At 41.4% G+C, this 17,420-nt stretch overlaps 1 protein-coding gene across 1 annotated transcript; it reads right to left on the bottom strand.

Annotated features, from left to right (window-relative positions):
• Positions 6,739 to 8,228, bottom strand: LOC8063856 (CAX-interacting protein 4). The gene has a single exon (XM_002459837.2). It carries the CDS (start codon positions 8,103 to 8,105, stop codon positions 6,972 to 6,974), a length of 1,134 nt encoding a protein of 377 aa, XP_002459882.1. The 5' UTR covers positions 8,106 to 8,228; the 3' UTR covers positions 6,739 to 6,971.

Below are 17,420 nucleotides of genomic sequence, written 5' to 3'. Positions count from 1 at the left end.
CCTGGGAGGCTAAGAAAATCTAGAATCAAGCCATTTGATGAAGTTGGCACTAGCAAGAAAAGAAAGGTGTGACCTAAGTGCAATGAACTAGGCCATACAGCCAAGACTTGCCAAGGAGGTCCTACAACTAATCAAAATAGGAGGCTAAAGATGTCAACGGGGACCCAATCCCCGATTCCCCGCAGGGAATTCCCCTATTAGGGGATAGGGATGGGGCTAAGTTAATCCCCACAAGGATTAAAATTGTAGGAACTTGATCTCATCGGGGCTGACGAGGACGGTTCCATATCCCCCGATCCCCATATCCTCGTCCCGCTCGTAGCTATGCAGGTGCGAACCAACAAGGGAAGGCCCATCTAAAGGCCCAACTATAGGCATCGTGAGTCTGCGAGTAAACCTAAACCTATCCAATCATCCTTTCCTTTCGGTACCAGCCGACAACCGCCACTAGCTTCTGCCTCTCATCTCCTGCACCAGCCGCGACGCGACTCCGCTGAGGCACCGACACAACAGCTTTCGCGGCTCTGCTTTGCCTTCGCCCCTCTCATCTCCCGCACCAGAGACTAGACACGACTTAGGCAAGGCATCTCCACGCGACATACTGAGCATCTAGGCCTGCTCTTGTCGTGTGTGTTCTGCTTCTGCAACTCAAATCCACCCAGACAGAGTCAATCAAGAAACTAGGGATGTGGTTTCTGTGGAGGTGCGGCTCAAATCTGGTGGAGCCTGCTCTTGCTATCTAGATCAGAGTGCTAGTAAAGTGCGATGATGTATGTAGCTTGCTTGTGCATTTAAGCCTGCTCTTGCTCCTTACCTCTAGATCTGTGTGCTACTAGATCTGCGAGTGTAATGATGTATGTACAACATGCTAATGTATTTGCAACGGTGCTTCTATATCAAAATTTCAAGGTGTTTAATTATTCTGTTCGTGTCCTCTTTTATTGTTGTACTCTTCTATGGCTATAGTTGTCATTTAAACAGGGACGGGTTCCCTGCGCGGATCAATTCCCCACTCGGGGATGGGGATTGGGGGAACTCTGGTCCTGATGGTTTTGATGGGGACGGGGATGAGAAAAATTTGTCCCCACGGGGACGGGGATGGGGAGTCATCCCCCGACAGGGAATTCCCCGTTGCCATCTCGAGAGGAGGCAGTCAACACCACAAGATGAATAAGGACAAGAAAGCAATGACCCAATGTGAGTCATACATGCATTGCTGGACAATTCTATTTATTTAGCCTAATTATTCATATTTACTTGTACTAACACTTCTTTGAACAAACATGTAGTGCAAGTGCTAGTGCTAGTGCTAGTGCAAGTGGTACTACAACTGGAAGGGGAAGGGGAAGAAGAGAAAGGGGTTTAGGAGAGGACAACAATGAGACAATGTATGTGATTCATGGCTGCTGTTCGTTACTATTTTTCAGCGTTGCTACCTATATTAACATGCTTTTACTTTGTTATTGTGAAGTGCAAGTGCAAGTGGTACAGGAAGGGGTAGGGGAAGGGGAAGAGAGGCAAACAATGAGACAAAGTAAGATAAACCACCATTGCTTGTCTTTAGTATAGATTTTAATAACTTTACTAACATAATTATGCTCTTTTTCATATGAAGTGCAAGTGCTTCAGGAAGGGGAACAAGGAGGGGAATAGGACCAACTTCTAGGAGGCTTGCTACTTTGTTGGGTTTCAATGCTTGATATGTAGCTCACTATTAGTTGCCTAGAAAACTCAGCACTAGTTCCTACTTTTGTTTGACATGTCATTTAGATCTAGTTGGTGTTTGACATGTTATTTGGACCTCTATGTTGGCATCTAATATGGTACTATCATGGCATGTTATATGGATCTGATTTGTTGTTAATTCAATATGTATGGAATTACTTTGTTGCGTGATACTAAATTCTCTATTTATATAAATTGTCAATTGAAATGCTGCCAAAATTTTCTAAAAAATCTATATACAATGTCAACTTGCTGCTCTAAAAATAGGGGTAAAAACACAGATATCATAATAAAACAAGGGTAAAAATTCATGGGCAAAATTGTCCTTTTTAACACCATTAGAGGGACTCAACAGACCAGGGATAGACTCACCCTTCATTTTGAAATCATAGGGGTAAAATCACAAAGCTAAAAAAGAGGGTAAAATCACCATTTCGCTAAAAAAAGAAGGGTAGAAACGCTTAAGCCCCTTAGATTAATTATATTCTCTTTGACATGTTACAGACAAAATCTTGATTTTGAGCATCTGCTAAATTCTTTCATGTATTTCCATACCCCTTTGGACCTTGTCTCCTTGTGGACGTGATCATGAATGACTTTCTTTTCTATGTCAGCGAGTCATCTGATTTTGGCCTAAGGAAGACATTGGCAGAACTATTCTCTTCAGCGAGAAACCAAAAAGAGACGAATTAAAGGAAATGGTAAGTTGGGATTCTTCTCTTCACTGCAGCTAAGTTCCTGTAGTTCTTTGGATAAACAAATTTTAGTGGTCTCATGTATTAAATTAAAGTGAACAAAAGCTCATGAGACACTATTATTATTAATTTATTATTATTGTCTGCAGCAATTTGACACCACAGTGCAAAGGCACATCAAAGGAGGAAGCAGAAAAGAAATCTTACATAGCTTCCATGGGGGTCTATATTTCTAAGAAAGATATACTCTTAAACCTTTTTATGTTCAAATAGTCTAAATATTCTATTCAGTTAACAAAGGGGATTTAGGAATCCTCCTTTTTATGTTCAAATATTCTATTCAGTTAATCGCTTAATTGCTTGTCGACCTTAAGCCAGACTATATCATCGTTAGCTCAGATGGCGTTTTCCCACTCCTTTTCATGTTTGAATGTTCTATTCATTTAACAATATAGAAAACATAAGGAAAGAGCTTAGTTATCGCAAAAAAAGGAAAGAGCTTAGTTGACCAATCACTCTTTGACATGTCTTCCATTGCTTGGTTCTCAGCTCTCATGAGCTGATGTTCTTTATTTTTCGTGTTGTGAAGTTATAACCTTTTCCTTTTCTAGGCAGAGAGGACAGTGAGGAAATTTTCTTCGACCGTCCGTTTCTATCCTTCCTGCTCAATGTCTCAAGCCCAGCAGTACCTTCAAGCAGATCCTGGTATCCAGCTCTTGCTTTTTTTTTTTCCATGTTCGGTTTGCTGCAAATCTCACAAATGCATGCAAAGGTAGACATACCCTGCATTCCTTTATTCCATGGCATATTTGTGGAGGAGATCGTCTCTGATGTGCATGCAATATTAATTTGATCTCCATTCAGATTAGCAAGGAACCATCATATTTTTCTCTTGCACTCAATTCTATTGTCAAACACACTGGACTTACAGAGGAGGTGAACTACAGTCCCTGAAAATTAGGAACCATCTTGTTGTTATCGCAAAAATTGGATTTGAAAATTGTTCTCGTTCTTGTTACTCATGGGTCACATACAGGTCGAATGTACTGCCAACCATTTTCCTTTGATTTTTTTTACAGCTTTGCATGGATTCATTTTATATGTGATAATCTTTGGTTACTTATTTCTTACCTTTGTGTTCCATCGAGTTAATCTTCTTTATTTAATTGTAAGCTGCTTGCTTGTTCCCAGTTTAATTAACTTAACTTTTCTGTGCTACTTAATCTCTCAAATACATGCTTAAATATGCACGCTTTGATAGGATGAACATCTTTTTAATTAGTATTCCAAACTTCTCTTGATCTGAGCAATGTTCTACAGATCTTTGCCACCACCAGCAGGCTCATTTTCCAGACAGAAGGAACAATCAACACATTGCATATACATCGGCATTCACTGAATATGGGTACTTCAGCAACCTGACATTCAGTTTGCACAATGTCTCGATGGTTCAGAGCCCCAACCCCAACGATTTGCCCTTGCCCAGATTTGAAGCATCCATTTCCAGTTGCACCCTAGTCATTCCAATATGTGCTGCTCTACTTAGATCTTGGTAGGCAGCCATAGCTTCAGCATGCAGTGCACTTGCTGCTCTTTGGATGAAACCTGCCCCAATATCAAGCACAGCACCAGTATTGTCTCTTGCCACATAACCCCAACCTCCCATCTTTGTCGAGGCCGAGAACGCCGCATCAACATTCAGTTTGTAAAGATCTTCATGTGGGGGCTTCCATTTTGGTTGCACAACATGGCTTCGAGTCTTTTTTGGGCCATTTAATTTGAAAACTCGTTCAAATGATATTGGACTGCATTACACACCTCCCGAACAGATAGCACTCGTCCCCCGCATTTGTTTTGTTCCTCGCCGTCCACCAATTCCACAGCCAAACTACAATCTTCAGCTGTGTATCTGATAGCTGCTCCCAAATTTTCATTTCTACTTCCATCCCTGACCCACAGTTTGCTAAGGTGCAGCGCAGCTCCTCCATGTGCAACGCTCGCCAACACTCCCTAGCCCCTTTGCACTTGAAAAAGAGATGGCCGCAGTCTTCATCAAGCTTGTTACACATGGGACATAGTGTTTCTGTTTTGATCCTCCTCCTTTTCAAAGTTCTCCGAAGTGGTAGGCTGTTGTGGATGAATAGCCAGAGAAATATTTGGACTTTGTTAGTCACTTTCAGCTGCCATATTTTGTGCCATGGGAAAGGAGCAGCCACTGAACCCCTTCTACCAATGTCCCAGCCTCCCATCCTGCCTCATTGTCACGGTTTTGTGCAGCCAACTTGTATGCCGATTTCACAGAGAAAAGCCCCTTTGAATCAAAATACCACACTGGCCAGTCTGACGACGACAAATTAGCACCAAAGGGAATGGGATAAAGAAGCAAACAAAATTCATGGTTGCTTTTTACCTTACCCATTTAAATTGATGCTCATGCCTATTCGTGGCTCAAAACATGTTTGGATTAGATATATGGTAATGTCGAATGATCTATTTTTTTCATACTTCTCTAATTGGTTTGGAATTTTTTAAATCAGACGCTTATTGGCCATGCACTTGTTTTGACAATGCTATGGATGAAGCTTAGAATTGATCCTGATAAGCCGAGTAAATTTATTTGTATGATGATTTCGACCCCTATTTTTAACCATACTTTTGTTTGCGTGGAACATTTTAAGGCAAATCCAGTATTGTTTCTTACTCTTCTTATATTGAATGAATTGCGTTGAAAATTTTGACTCTGGTACCAACGCACGGGCATATGCTAGTCAAGATCATAAGATACTGGATATTAAGAGATCTAGTTCTCACAGTGGCCAAAGAAACCAAGGAGGATTTGCATGCGATCAGATAATATCGGCAAAAACTGTTCTTAAAGTGATAAACACTCCCGCCTAGCGCCTATTGATGTCCAGAAAGCCAAGGTGTGACCCCATCGCTCCAACTAAGCATCTAACACTTTTAGAAACACAGATGGCAGTCAAGATACACCAATATATATGCAAAATAACTCGGTTCAAATGTAACAGAATCTGGATGAGGAATCGGCAAATTTAATTATTCATCAGGAATGCACAACAATACATCATTCTAATTGCCAGCTAGAGCTTGAGACGGGGAAAAATACCTAGTCTTGAGATAATTAATTACCCAATACTCGTTACTCTCACAGCACAGTATCATCTATCACATCACACAACATTAAAAGACCAAAAATATGCAAATAATACTGCTGCGCAGATATTTGTAGCATTTAAAATCTGCCAATGCCGACAGAGGAAGTAGCTTTGTAGCTTCCTCAGGTGACCAAATTCATTGATTATGAAGCAACTTCAGGCAACAAAAAACATGTTAAATGTTAGCTAAAAAGAGGCAAAGATGAGAAACATTTCATGAGAACATAGCATATATCGACCAGTCTTTTTTTTTGGGTAACCAAAATTGTGGTAGGAAGGGGTCAACTGGCTAACATGTCCTGCCTTGCAGCCCCCAAATCAAGACAGAATGCAGCATGAAGTGTTGGTTCATTTATGAACAAGAGGGGTTAGTGGATTACTATCAGTTAGCAGCTCAATAGGAGACTTCAGAATGCCGTCCTAGACATGTCAAAATCCTTAGAAAGGTCCTAGTCATGGTATACAAGCATCCTCCAACATACTAATGTGTGCACTGAGCAGAGTGGGAAGAAATTCACAGTACAAACACCTTATTATATTGTTCATTAAACCCAGCAAACACCACAACACATGCATAATCCTGTAACGACAGTACGACACAATGTCACCTAAACAGTTCTCATATAAGAACAAAATAACTGTCCCAGAAGCCAATTGTTCAAAGTTTTATAAATACCTCAAAAGCAGAACCTAGCATAATTTGCATAGAATTGAATTAATTGACATGGAAAATCAATAACACAATATGCTATAACCAATATAAGTTATCACTCCACAAAAAACATGCCTCTTCATAATATAAGCGGTTCCTAAAGGGAGTTCTCATATAAGAACAAAATAACTGTCCCAGAAGCCGATTGTTCAAAGTTTTATAAATACCTCAAAAGCAGAACCTAGCATAATTTGCATGGAATTGAATTAATTGACATGGAAAATCAATAACACAATATGCTATAACCAATATAAGCTATCACTCCACAAAAAACATGCCTCTTCATAATATAAGCGGTTCCTAAAGGGCATAATCCCATTTTTTACAAGATCTATCTCGATAAAGTTAGCAGCTAGCTGGCTCCATCAATGTAGGAAAAATGTTCTAATGCTAATTATCTCATGCAGTGTTATTGACAGGGAAGGCTAACTGAACGCATCATATTAAAAATCCTTGACAATAATATTATCAATTATCGAATCATGAACACATAATAGACTCGAAGTACATACAGTAATACACCAACTTGTTATATTGTTACACATATCAAGCATCATGCTCCAAATGTTTCAAACTTATGACAAGGCAAGGCAACAGACCAGCTGATAAATAGAGGAAGTCAATAACATCATCATATAGGAATTACCAATTCAATGCTCCTCTTTAGCTCCTCTTGCGGTCCCTGCTCTTCTCCCCAGATCGCTTTGCTCCCCGGTGATCATGTCGCTCATCATCATCCAACCCACTGCTTCCTGACCGGCGGTGCCTCCTCCTCCTGCTGGATCGCTTCTTGTTATCTGCAGAATCACTGCCACCATTGTCACAGTCAGATGCATCCCTCCGGTGATGGCTCCGCTTGCGGTGACGTCGATGCCTCCTTTCTTCATCTCCAGACACATCCTTCTCATCCAATGAGTCGTCGCTCCTGCGGTGGCTCCTCCTCCTCTTCCTGTCCTTCCTGCTCTTCCTGTGCCTCTGCCTATCTGAGTCACTATCATCGCTGCTATCCTCATCTGATCTTTCATGCTTCTTCGATCTGCTGGACTTCTTCCTGTCCCTGCCTCTTCTGCCTTCCTCCTCTTCATCCTCACTATCATCACTCCTCCTACTCCTTGTGTGCTTTGATTTTCTCTTGCTGCTGCTGCTCCTATGGCGATGGCTCGATGACTTCTCTTCCTGCCTGGGCCTCCTTCCCCCATTCCTGGCGCGCTCACGCTGAGCAATTATCTTCTCCAGCTCAGGGTCGATGTCTGAATCAGAGGAATCGCTGTCCTCGTCCTCCTCTTCCACATCATCAGAAGCCTCATCTGCGTCCCCACCGGCAGCAGCCTTCTTTTTGAGCTCGTCAAACTTGGCCTGCGCAGCCGCCTGTGCAGCGGCCTGGGCGTCGGCGTCGTCCAGGTCCAGGTCCTTGACGGAGAGGAAGTTGCGGCACTGGAAGGTGAGGTGGCCAACGCGGCCGCACTTCTTGCAGGCGCCGCGTGTCTCATCGGAGTTGGAGCCGGTGATGCGGGCGAGCGCGAGGAGGCCCTGGAAGCTGGTGTAGGCGTTGCCATCGCCCGAGCCGGTTCCGGAAGCTGCTGCGGCGCTGGCGGCCGCGTTGGCGTCGTTGGCGGCTGCGGCGGCGGCGTTGGCGGAGACGGAGGAGGAGGGGCGGCCCGGCTGCTGTTTGTTGTTCTCGGGCGCGTAAGGGTCGTACCCGATGGCGCTCTGCCAGATGCCGTGCGTCTGCAACGCCGCGCTGCTGTGCACGCGGTTGTTCGCGGGCATGCGAACGCGCCCCGCCGTCGCCGGCATGGTGGATCGCCGCCGGTTGCGCTCGGGGGAGGGGTAGAGTTAGGGTTTGGAGGGAGGGGAGGATACGAAATGGGGGATCTGAGATTGATTTCGGCTCGGCTGGGGAACGCGTCGAATGGGGAAAAGCGTAGCCGCGACCGTAAATAGCGGATACAGAAGGGAAGAGATGCCTATGCCCTCTGCCGTCTTAGGCCTCGTTTAGTTCGCAAAAATTTTTCAAGATTCTCCGTCACATCGAATCTTTGATTGCATACATAGAGCATTAAATAAAGATAAAAATAAAAACTAATTACACAGTTTAACTGAAATTTGTGAGATGAATCTTTTGAGCCTAGTTAATCCTGATTGGACAATGTTTGTCAAATAAAAACGAAAGTGTTACAGTAGCCAAAAAACTAAAATTTTGGGAACTAAACAAGGCCTTAAGTCGGCGCGGCGCGTGTGGCTCTGTTTAGTTGCCTATAAAAAAAAATTATTCGTCGCATCAAATCTTTGAATACATATATATAGAATATTAAATATAAATAAAAGAAACTAATTACACAGTTTGGTTGAAAATCGCGAGAGAAATCTTTTAAGCCTAGTCAATCCATAATTAGCTTCAAGTGCTATAGTAACTCACATATGTTAATGACAGATTAATTATGCTTATAGATTTGTCTTACAGTTTCCAGACGAGCCATGTAATTTGTTTTTTATTAGTTTCTAAAAACCTCTCCCGACATCCTTCCGACACATTCGATGAAACCCAAAATTTTTTTATCTCCAATCTAAACAGGGTCCACTAAAATTGAAAACGAACAATCTATCGTTTTCATTTTAGAAAAACGGGAGTAGAAGTCAAATAGGCGGGAGCTTAAACGGTCCAGGATAAACGATAATATGAAAACAAAAAAATACGATCGAAGCGAAAGCCAAATAGTCGGAAGCAAAAACAATAGCAAGATAAACAATAATACAAAAATAGATAAATATGATCGGAAAATAGACGAAAATGAGCGGTAAACGAAAACATAAGGCGGAACATATAAGTTGCATATGATAGCTCAAATATAGAGACCAAAGTGCAATACCAAATATTAAATATGCACGTGACCAGTCACCATATTAATATTAGTATAATACCAAATATTCATACATCACACAAATATGAATTACCTATACATGGCGGAAGACAAGAGATATGACACATCTCGTGCTCACAGGATTTATGAAAAATAGGATGCAAAACGAGATATCCCGGTCAAAATGGGATTTCACAAATACGGACGGACAAATGCTCTACCGTTTTCAGTTCCGCTCTCGTTTCTGTTGATGCAAAACTGATCTGCAAACACAAAGGGCTAATACCCGATTCAAACGTTAAGGCGTGCCAGCCGATTTGACCTTACTATCGGCAAAGGTGATAACTCGAATACTTTAGTCCTGACAACAGCGATGCGCCCGGATGTCACGGCTAAGAGGTACTCACGCGGAACTTGAGAACACGCCGAGCCTAAGCCGACGAATTCCTAAGAACTCGTAATGAAAAGGAAAAAGTATGACGAAATCGTCGAAAAAATAGATGCTGGAATATGAGTAAAAACGTGTGTTGATTGATTGATAGATGTCTCATTACAAGGTCCTAGGGTCTATATTTATACCCTGCTCAAAGAGCTACAACCAGACACGATTAGAATTCGAATTCCAAATTACACGGAATCCGTATACAAAACGACTTAAATATTTAAGGAAATAACAAAAACTATCCCCCGTGACAAACTGAAACTCTGTCACAAACCATCGGCGGCTGCTGAACTCTTCCTTCGTATCATCGGCAGACTCCCTTGTCATAATCATCGGCAGACTTCCTCATCATAGCAATCGGCACAGACACACCATCGCCTGTAGACTTAATCACGTTCAACCTCTCTTTTATCGGCAACCATTCTCATCGGCAACTCATCCTGTAAACCACATACTGCCGTCTTATCCTGCCATCCTGGACACGTGCCCAAAAACGGTGTCAACAGTCCCGTAAAAAACAAAAACGAATGAAAAAATACGGTATACGGTTGCGGACGAAACAAAGGACGAAACAAAATTTCTTTCGTCCGTTTTCAACTTTAGTTGTTACAGTTAAATCCACGGTGATCTCATCTCCTCGGTAGCATCTCACTCTTCTCTTCCCAGAGAGGAATAGCTCAGTTGATGCGAACATCGTCAAGTAATCGACTTTCACCTCGAGGTAAAATGCCGCCACCTCATCGTAAATTTGCCTCTACGCCTTCCCTCATCCTCCAAATCGTCTGGATGGCAATCAACTATGCCTGTACTCTGGGCATCCACTTCGGCAACAACCGCCTTTAGGTGGAAATACTGCAGGACATTCAGGCAATCCTCGATTAGCATCGCGGCTATCGCCTTCGATGCGAACGCCGCGACCTCGACATGAACCCGGACGTTTCCCTATAGGACGTCACCGACATGCAAACATCGCTCCTTCATGACGTTCGGAGGTCACTAACAGGCATCGAAAAGGGTCCATGAAATTTGCATCAACTATGCAGAAACTGGAGAGTCATTTGAGAGAAAGACTACAATTATCGACTCATTTCTCCGCAATAATTGCTAAAATCCTTGTAAATGATCAGATCCAAAGACCATGGCAGAGTACAAAATGCACTCAGACTACAACCAATGGAATGATGCAATCCAAGAAGAAATATCCTCACTCACAAAAAGGTAGGTATTCTCACAAGTAATACTTACACCTCCACAAGTATACTGATTTAAGTGGGTTTTCGTCCAAAAGCGGAATGAAAACAATGAGGTGGTGAGACACAGAACGAGGCTTATAGCACAAGGGTTCGTGCAGAGAACCAACATTGACTTCAATGAAACATACTCTCCAGTCATGGGTGGAATAACATTTCGATACTTAATCTCTCTAGCCGTATAAAATCATCTATCTATGTAGTTGATGGACGTAGTGACTGCATATCTCTATGGGTCACTTGATTTGGACATATACATGAAGGTTCTTGATAGAATCCCAACATTGAATCAAAACACAAACCGCAACATGTATTGTTTAAAGCTACAGAAATCACTTTATGGCTTGACACAGTTGGGAAGAATGTGGTATAACCGACTTAGTGAGTACTTTCTGCAGAAGGGCAACTCTAACAGTGATGATTGCCCATGTGTCTTCATCAAGAAATCCCAAATGGAGTTCTACATCATATCGGTCTATGTTGATGATCTAAACATCATCGACCATAAACAAGATATTGATGAGTGTTGACAGTAGATAACTCCTAATTTTAACCGTCAACTAAACATGAAAAAGGACCTATTTGCAAGCACTCAGTAGATATAGGGTTATCACTAATAGAATTCCACGAGTTTTGGTGATTGTCTATTTTTATAGGAGGGTTACTGGAATAATAATAAAAGAAGGTCCACTTGTCAGATTTACATAGAGACAAGACCAGAACGTCAACTCAGGAACAATCTAGAAGACTCCAGGAGCCACCACGTGAAACCTAGGCCCATTTGGAAGCTACCCAGGGCAGGCGCCCCAACCAGGTGGGGCGCCCGCCTGAGGCTCTCCACCAATCATGGTGAACCTCGCGGATCCTGCCTCCACCGACTTTGAGGAGTAATCTTAAGCGCACGTTTATGTTGGTTTGATCCAAGGGATGTGGTGATTCCTAGAGAGTTATAAATAAGACCCTGACCCCCCCTCTTGTATCTAATTCTAAAACCCTAATTCATATTTTCTAGAGAGAATTAGATAGTCCCTCAAATGGATCTGTCTCTATAGGGTGATAGCAACAAGAGAGATTGAGAGAGTATAGGGTGAAGATAGGAGTTGAGGAAGCCCGATCTGTCGGTGCCTTCTTCTTTGTATCTTCGAGATCAAGTCTCCTAACCTAAGGCTTGGTTCTAGAATCGTTCGGCAATTCGACTTCTAATACTAGTAATTTATTGTTCTTATTGTTGTTTGGTTTATGAGTTTACTTTATTCGCTTCGCGTAGGGAATAGAGTAATTATTCATAGTGTAAGCGCAGTTGTTGACACTTGTTAACTTATAAAATTTATTAGCATTTATTCCTCCACCAGAAATGAATATCCACTAGAATAGGGTTATCACTGACAATTTCCACGAGTTTTGTATATTCTGTGTTTTCTAGGGATTATTTCAGAAAGTGCTAAAAAGAGGGATTTAAGTGTCAATTAACAATGAAACTTATCCGTGACAGAAGGAGGACACCAGCGGGATCAGGAAGACTCCCGAAGACTCTCGGAGCAAGGGGACCAGCAGACACCACTAGGTGGGGCTGGCTGCCCCCACCCTGGCGCAGTCCAGCCCCCTAGGATTAGGGTTAGCGCCCCCCTTCCGAAAGCTTCCTCCACCACCTCTAATGATCCATCTCGACCGCTTATTAAGTCAGTTTGATCCAACGGCGCGTGTTCACCCCACCAGGCTATAAATAGAAGGCAAGACCCCCCTAGAGGAGGCCAGATCAAGAGATGAAGAGCCAAAGCATTAGATAGAGATCCACTAGATCTGGGCTAGCAACCAAGATAGAGATTAGAGTGAGATAGAGTAGAGGAGTAGAGATTTTGGAGGAGTCTCGGCCTGTCGATGCTTCTTCGTGGCTGTATTCTTTGGGATTCAGCTCCCTCGCCCAGAACCGCATTCTAAGGTACTTTTTGTATTTACCCTTCTAATTCAAGTAAGGAACTTGTTTGTATTCGTTCTTTGGTTTGCAACTCAAGTTATATTGAGTACTACGATTTGGGTAGCTCCTGGGTCGGAGTAGTGATCCGTAGCGTAGACGTGGTGTCTGGGCTATAGTTGCTTGTGAATGTCCCTTGATCAGCCGAACAGTGGTAGTTCACGTAGGTGACTCTATAGCTGCGTTGATTCCTTTGTAGTCCACTTCCCGTTGGTAGGATTGATAGGCTTATAGGTGCCTGGCAAGGGGTTACTCTGATTCTCCCCCTATTTGGGTTACTTGCCCGATAAGATGATACTATACAAAGTTTACCGGTTATTGGAACAAGAGTACATTAGTATTTCCTCATCCTCAATAGTTTCTAGATTGTTTGTGCCCCCTTAGATTAAGAAATTATAGGCTAAGTCATAAATCACCTACTGTTCCTTTGGGTTCCATTTTAAAACTGGGTTAATCTTGGTGAAGTGTTGATCAGTATATATCTGTGCGCTTGCGGATAATCTGATTATAATCATTATTAGGGTGTAGTTAATTTATAGCAACAAGCATTTCTGGTGCTGTTGCCGGAGAACGGTTTGCTGATTTTTGACATAGTCTATCTTAGTCTATAGTTATCCTTTCATAAAATAATAATAATAATAATAATAATAATAATAATAATAATAATAATAATAATAATAATAATAATAATACATAATGGAAATTGAATCTCAACTTTTATATCAATACGGAGCACCATCGGGTTCGTACCTCCAGTCAAAGGAATCTTCTAAACCTATCATATCATCTGGCTATGAGCTACGCCCAGGACTAATCAAATTAGTTCAAGAACACATTTTTTCTGGTAATTCTAGCAAAAACCCCTACTCTCATAGCTGATTTTGAACAAACATGTTCATGTCTAAAAATTAAGGGCATGGCCGATGAAACTCTAAGATGGAAACTTTTTCCATTTTCATTAATGGGTCGAGCTAAGAAATGGTATAATCGCCATGTTGGGAATAGTCAAGGAGACTGGGATATTTTACAGAAAGAGTTTTGCATTAAATTTTACCCAGTAGAAAAGGTCGCTAAACTTCAGTTTGAAATTATAGGATTCAAACAATTAGACAAGGAATCGCTAGGCAAGGCTTGGGATCGTTTTGATAGTTTTGTAAACTCTGGACCTAATCTTGCTTTACCAGAACCCATGCTTTTACAATATTTTTTTAGGCCTTAACAATAAAAATCAAGAATATCTTAATCTAGCCTCGGGAGGAGCATTTATGCATATTGCTATTGATCATGCTAAACCTATTCTTACTAATATTTTAAATGATCTCCCTAAAGAAAAGAAAGAGGTGTTAGAAGAAGAATCTCAGTTAGCTGATAAACCTTTGCCTGATTCATATCAACCTATAGTTGAACTAGCTAATAAGACGGAGATAACTCCAAATTCTGAATGGATGTTTGAAATTAAGGATGATTTCTTTAATGATTTTGGTAATACTATGTTTTATCATAAGATTATTCAGCCCCAACATTCTAGGGATTTTAAACCTAATTTCTCACATCCTGATGATTTAAAATTTCTTAGGGAAGTTATCAGAGAATTAATCTTTATTTTGGGTGATGATTAGTTAATAGAATCTAAGAAATCCCCTGAAATAATTCGTTTTAATTCACCCTCAGTTATTATAAAGTTGCAAGTAGATTCACATCCTTTTAAAGCTTTATATTATCCGGTTATAGGAGTCAACATTGTCATATACGTTTGCTAAAGAATTTCTAAAAGACATACCATTAATTCCTACAAATAAATTATTAAAAAGTTGTTTAGGACACATTATTGCTAGCTTAGGAGTTTTGAGTGCACTTTCTATTGTTATTAATGATTTCCGCATTTTGCTAAATTTTTATATATTTGATGTGTGGGATTTTAATGTAATGATTAGAGTACCTATAATAAAACTTCTTCAAGAAGGTCGTAATGGTAAACTAGATATTAAATTTGGGAAAGGATTTAGTTTTTCAATGCCTATAACTAATACAGTAAAAGTCAAAGCAGAAGCCCTTCCTGAATTAGATCCAATAGAAGAGGTTAAGTCATCTGAATTCGATAATTTTAGTCAACCTGATTTAGAAGATGATACCCAATTCTTCATCAAAAAAGAGGAAGAGGATCTTACTAATCCTGGACCTCTTGATGAATTACTAGTGCCACTTAACCCTCATATCAAGCTCAAACCACTGCCTTCTGGACTTAAATATGTTTTCCTAAATAATGATAAAAAATATCTGGTGATTATAAGTGATAAACTCTCTGATGAGGAGACTTATAAGCTAATAACGGTTTTAGAAAAGCACCATGCTGCTTTTGGTTATTCACTCCAAGACCTAAAAAGGATCAGCTCTGTTCTTTGCACTTATCGCATACCAACCAATCCAGAAATAACACCTTCAGGAGAGCCTCAGAATAGACTCTAGAATGCGATGAGAGATGTAGTAAAGAAAGAGGTTTTAAAGCTTTTGCATGCAGGGATTATATATCCCGTACCGCATAGTGAGTGGGTAAGTCGTGTACAAGTTGTACCTAAAAATGAAGGAATGACAGTTGTTCGAAACGAAAAAATGAATTAATACCTCAAAGAACTGTCACTAGATGGCGAATGTGCATAGATTATAGAAAACTCAACAAGGCAACAAAGAAAGATCATTTTCCTCTGCCTTTCATTGATGAGATGCTAGAGCATTTAGCGAATCATTCTTTCTTTTGTTTTCTTGATGGTTATTCAGGATATCACCAAATCCCTATCCACCCTGACGATCAAAGCAAAACCACATTTACATGTCCCTATGGAACTTATGCTTATCGTAGAATGTCTTTTAGATTATGTAATGCACCCACTTCTTTCTAAAGATGCATGATGTCTATATTCTCCGATATGATAGAAAAGATCATGGAGTTTTTTATGGATGATTTTTCAGTTTATGGAAAAACTTTTGATGAGTGTTTGGAAAATCTAGATAAGGTTTTGCAAAGATGTGAAGAAAAATACTTAGTCCTCAATTGAGAAAAATATCATTTTATGGTTAGAGAGGGAATAGTGTTAGGACACTTAGTGTCAGAAAGAGGTATAGAGGTAGATAAAGCTAAAATTGAAGTGATTAAACAGCTACCTCCACCTGTTAATATAAAAGGAATCCGAAGTTTTCTTGGTCATTGTGGTTTTTATCGTAGATATATAAGAAATTTCTCACAAATTGCTAGGCCATGACTAGATTCTTAGCTAAGGATGTACTTTTTGAATTTGATGATGAATGCTTAGAATCATTTAATATTCTCAAAGAAGCACTCACATCAGCACCAATCATACAACCTCCTGATTGGTCTTTACCTTTTGAAATTATATGTGATGCTAATGATTATGCTGTGTAACACCCAAAAATCTGTTTTAAATATATATGATTTAATTAGATTTATTTAAGTATTTTTGTGAGCATTTAAATTTAGCACTTAAATAATTTTTGTTGAAAATAAAATTCATCATAGGTTTAGCAACCTTGATTTCGCATTCATGCTGGAGTATTTTTATTTTGTGCTGCTGACATTTGTTTGGAACTCAGTTTGTTTTCAAATTTCTATTTAGAAAAAGGTTTTGGAAAAGTAAAAAAAGAAAAGAAAAAGTAAGAAAACATACCTGCGCTCGACCCAAGCCTGCCCCTGGCCTGCTTCCCTCCCCCTCGCGCGGCCCAGTATCCCACCCCGGCCCAAACCGCAGGGCAAAAGCCCAGGCTGCGCACACCTCCCCTCTCCTTATCCCTCTCTGGCGCATCTGGCCCACACGGCAGCGCCCTTCTTCCTCTCTCTTCTCGGTGACAGCCCGGGTCCACTTGTCAGCACACTGTTCTCCTCCTTCCTCTCGCCGTGAGCGAGCTGGACTCGGCCGGATCGAGCCAAGCCCGATATCCCGAGATTCCCTGCTAATCGCGCCCAACCGAGCCCTATTTAGGCTCCTAGCTTCGCCCGCGCACCCCTTTTCCATCTATGCATCAAGAAAGCCATCTAGTCTCGTCACAACACCGAGTTTGGATCTCGCCGAATCTCTCTCTCGCCATCACGCATGGCCGACCCCTTTCCGAGCCTTCTAGGGTTGCGAAAAGGGCACCGGTGAGTCCGCAGTAAGCTTCTCCATCTCCCCGTGAATATCTTTCGTTTTTAGGTGGTCTAAATCGTGGTTTACCCATCTCCGACGAAGCCCCGGCCGTGGCGCCGCCGCGAGTGCCTCTGTTCCAGCCAGCCCGCCGCCGTGTTTCCCCCTGGATGGACTGTGCACCGTCCGTTTCTAATCCAACGACCGAAACAAGCCGATACCCCTTCGGTGCACTTTTTCTTAAAGAGCCCCTGGTTTATTTCCGTTTTCAACCCGCAGTCCCAAGACGCCCTGATTAGAGTGCGCTTTCCAGTTGTGAAAGCGTAAACCTGGCCGGGAGTTCAAAATACGTTTTCAGTAAATTATAAGTTTGCCACTGATTTTCTTTTGGATATAAAATATTCGTTTTAACTCCGATTTGACCCGTTCAAACGTCGTTAGATTCGTATTTACG

This window comes from Sorghum bicolor, chromosome 2 (assembly GCF_000003195.3).
Source record: "Sorghum bicolor cultivar BTx623 chromosome 2, Sorghum_bicolor_NCBIv3, whole genome shotgun sequence".
NCBI classification, from domain to species: Eukaryota; Viridiplantae; Streptophyta; class Magnoliopsida; order Poales; family Poaceae; genus Sorghum; species Sorghum bicolor.
The sequence above is the reverse complement of the archived record's forward strand: the minus strand, read 5'-3'. Positions and strand labels throughout refer to the sequence as shown.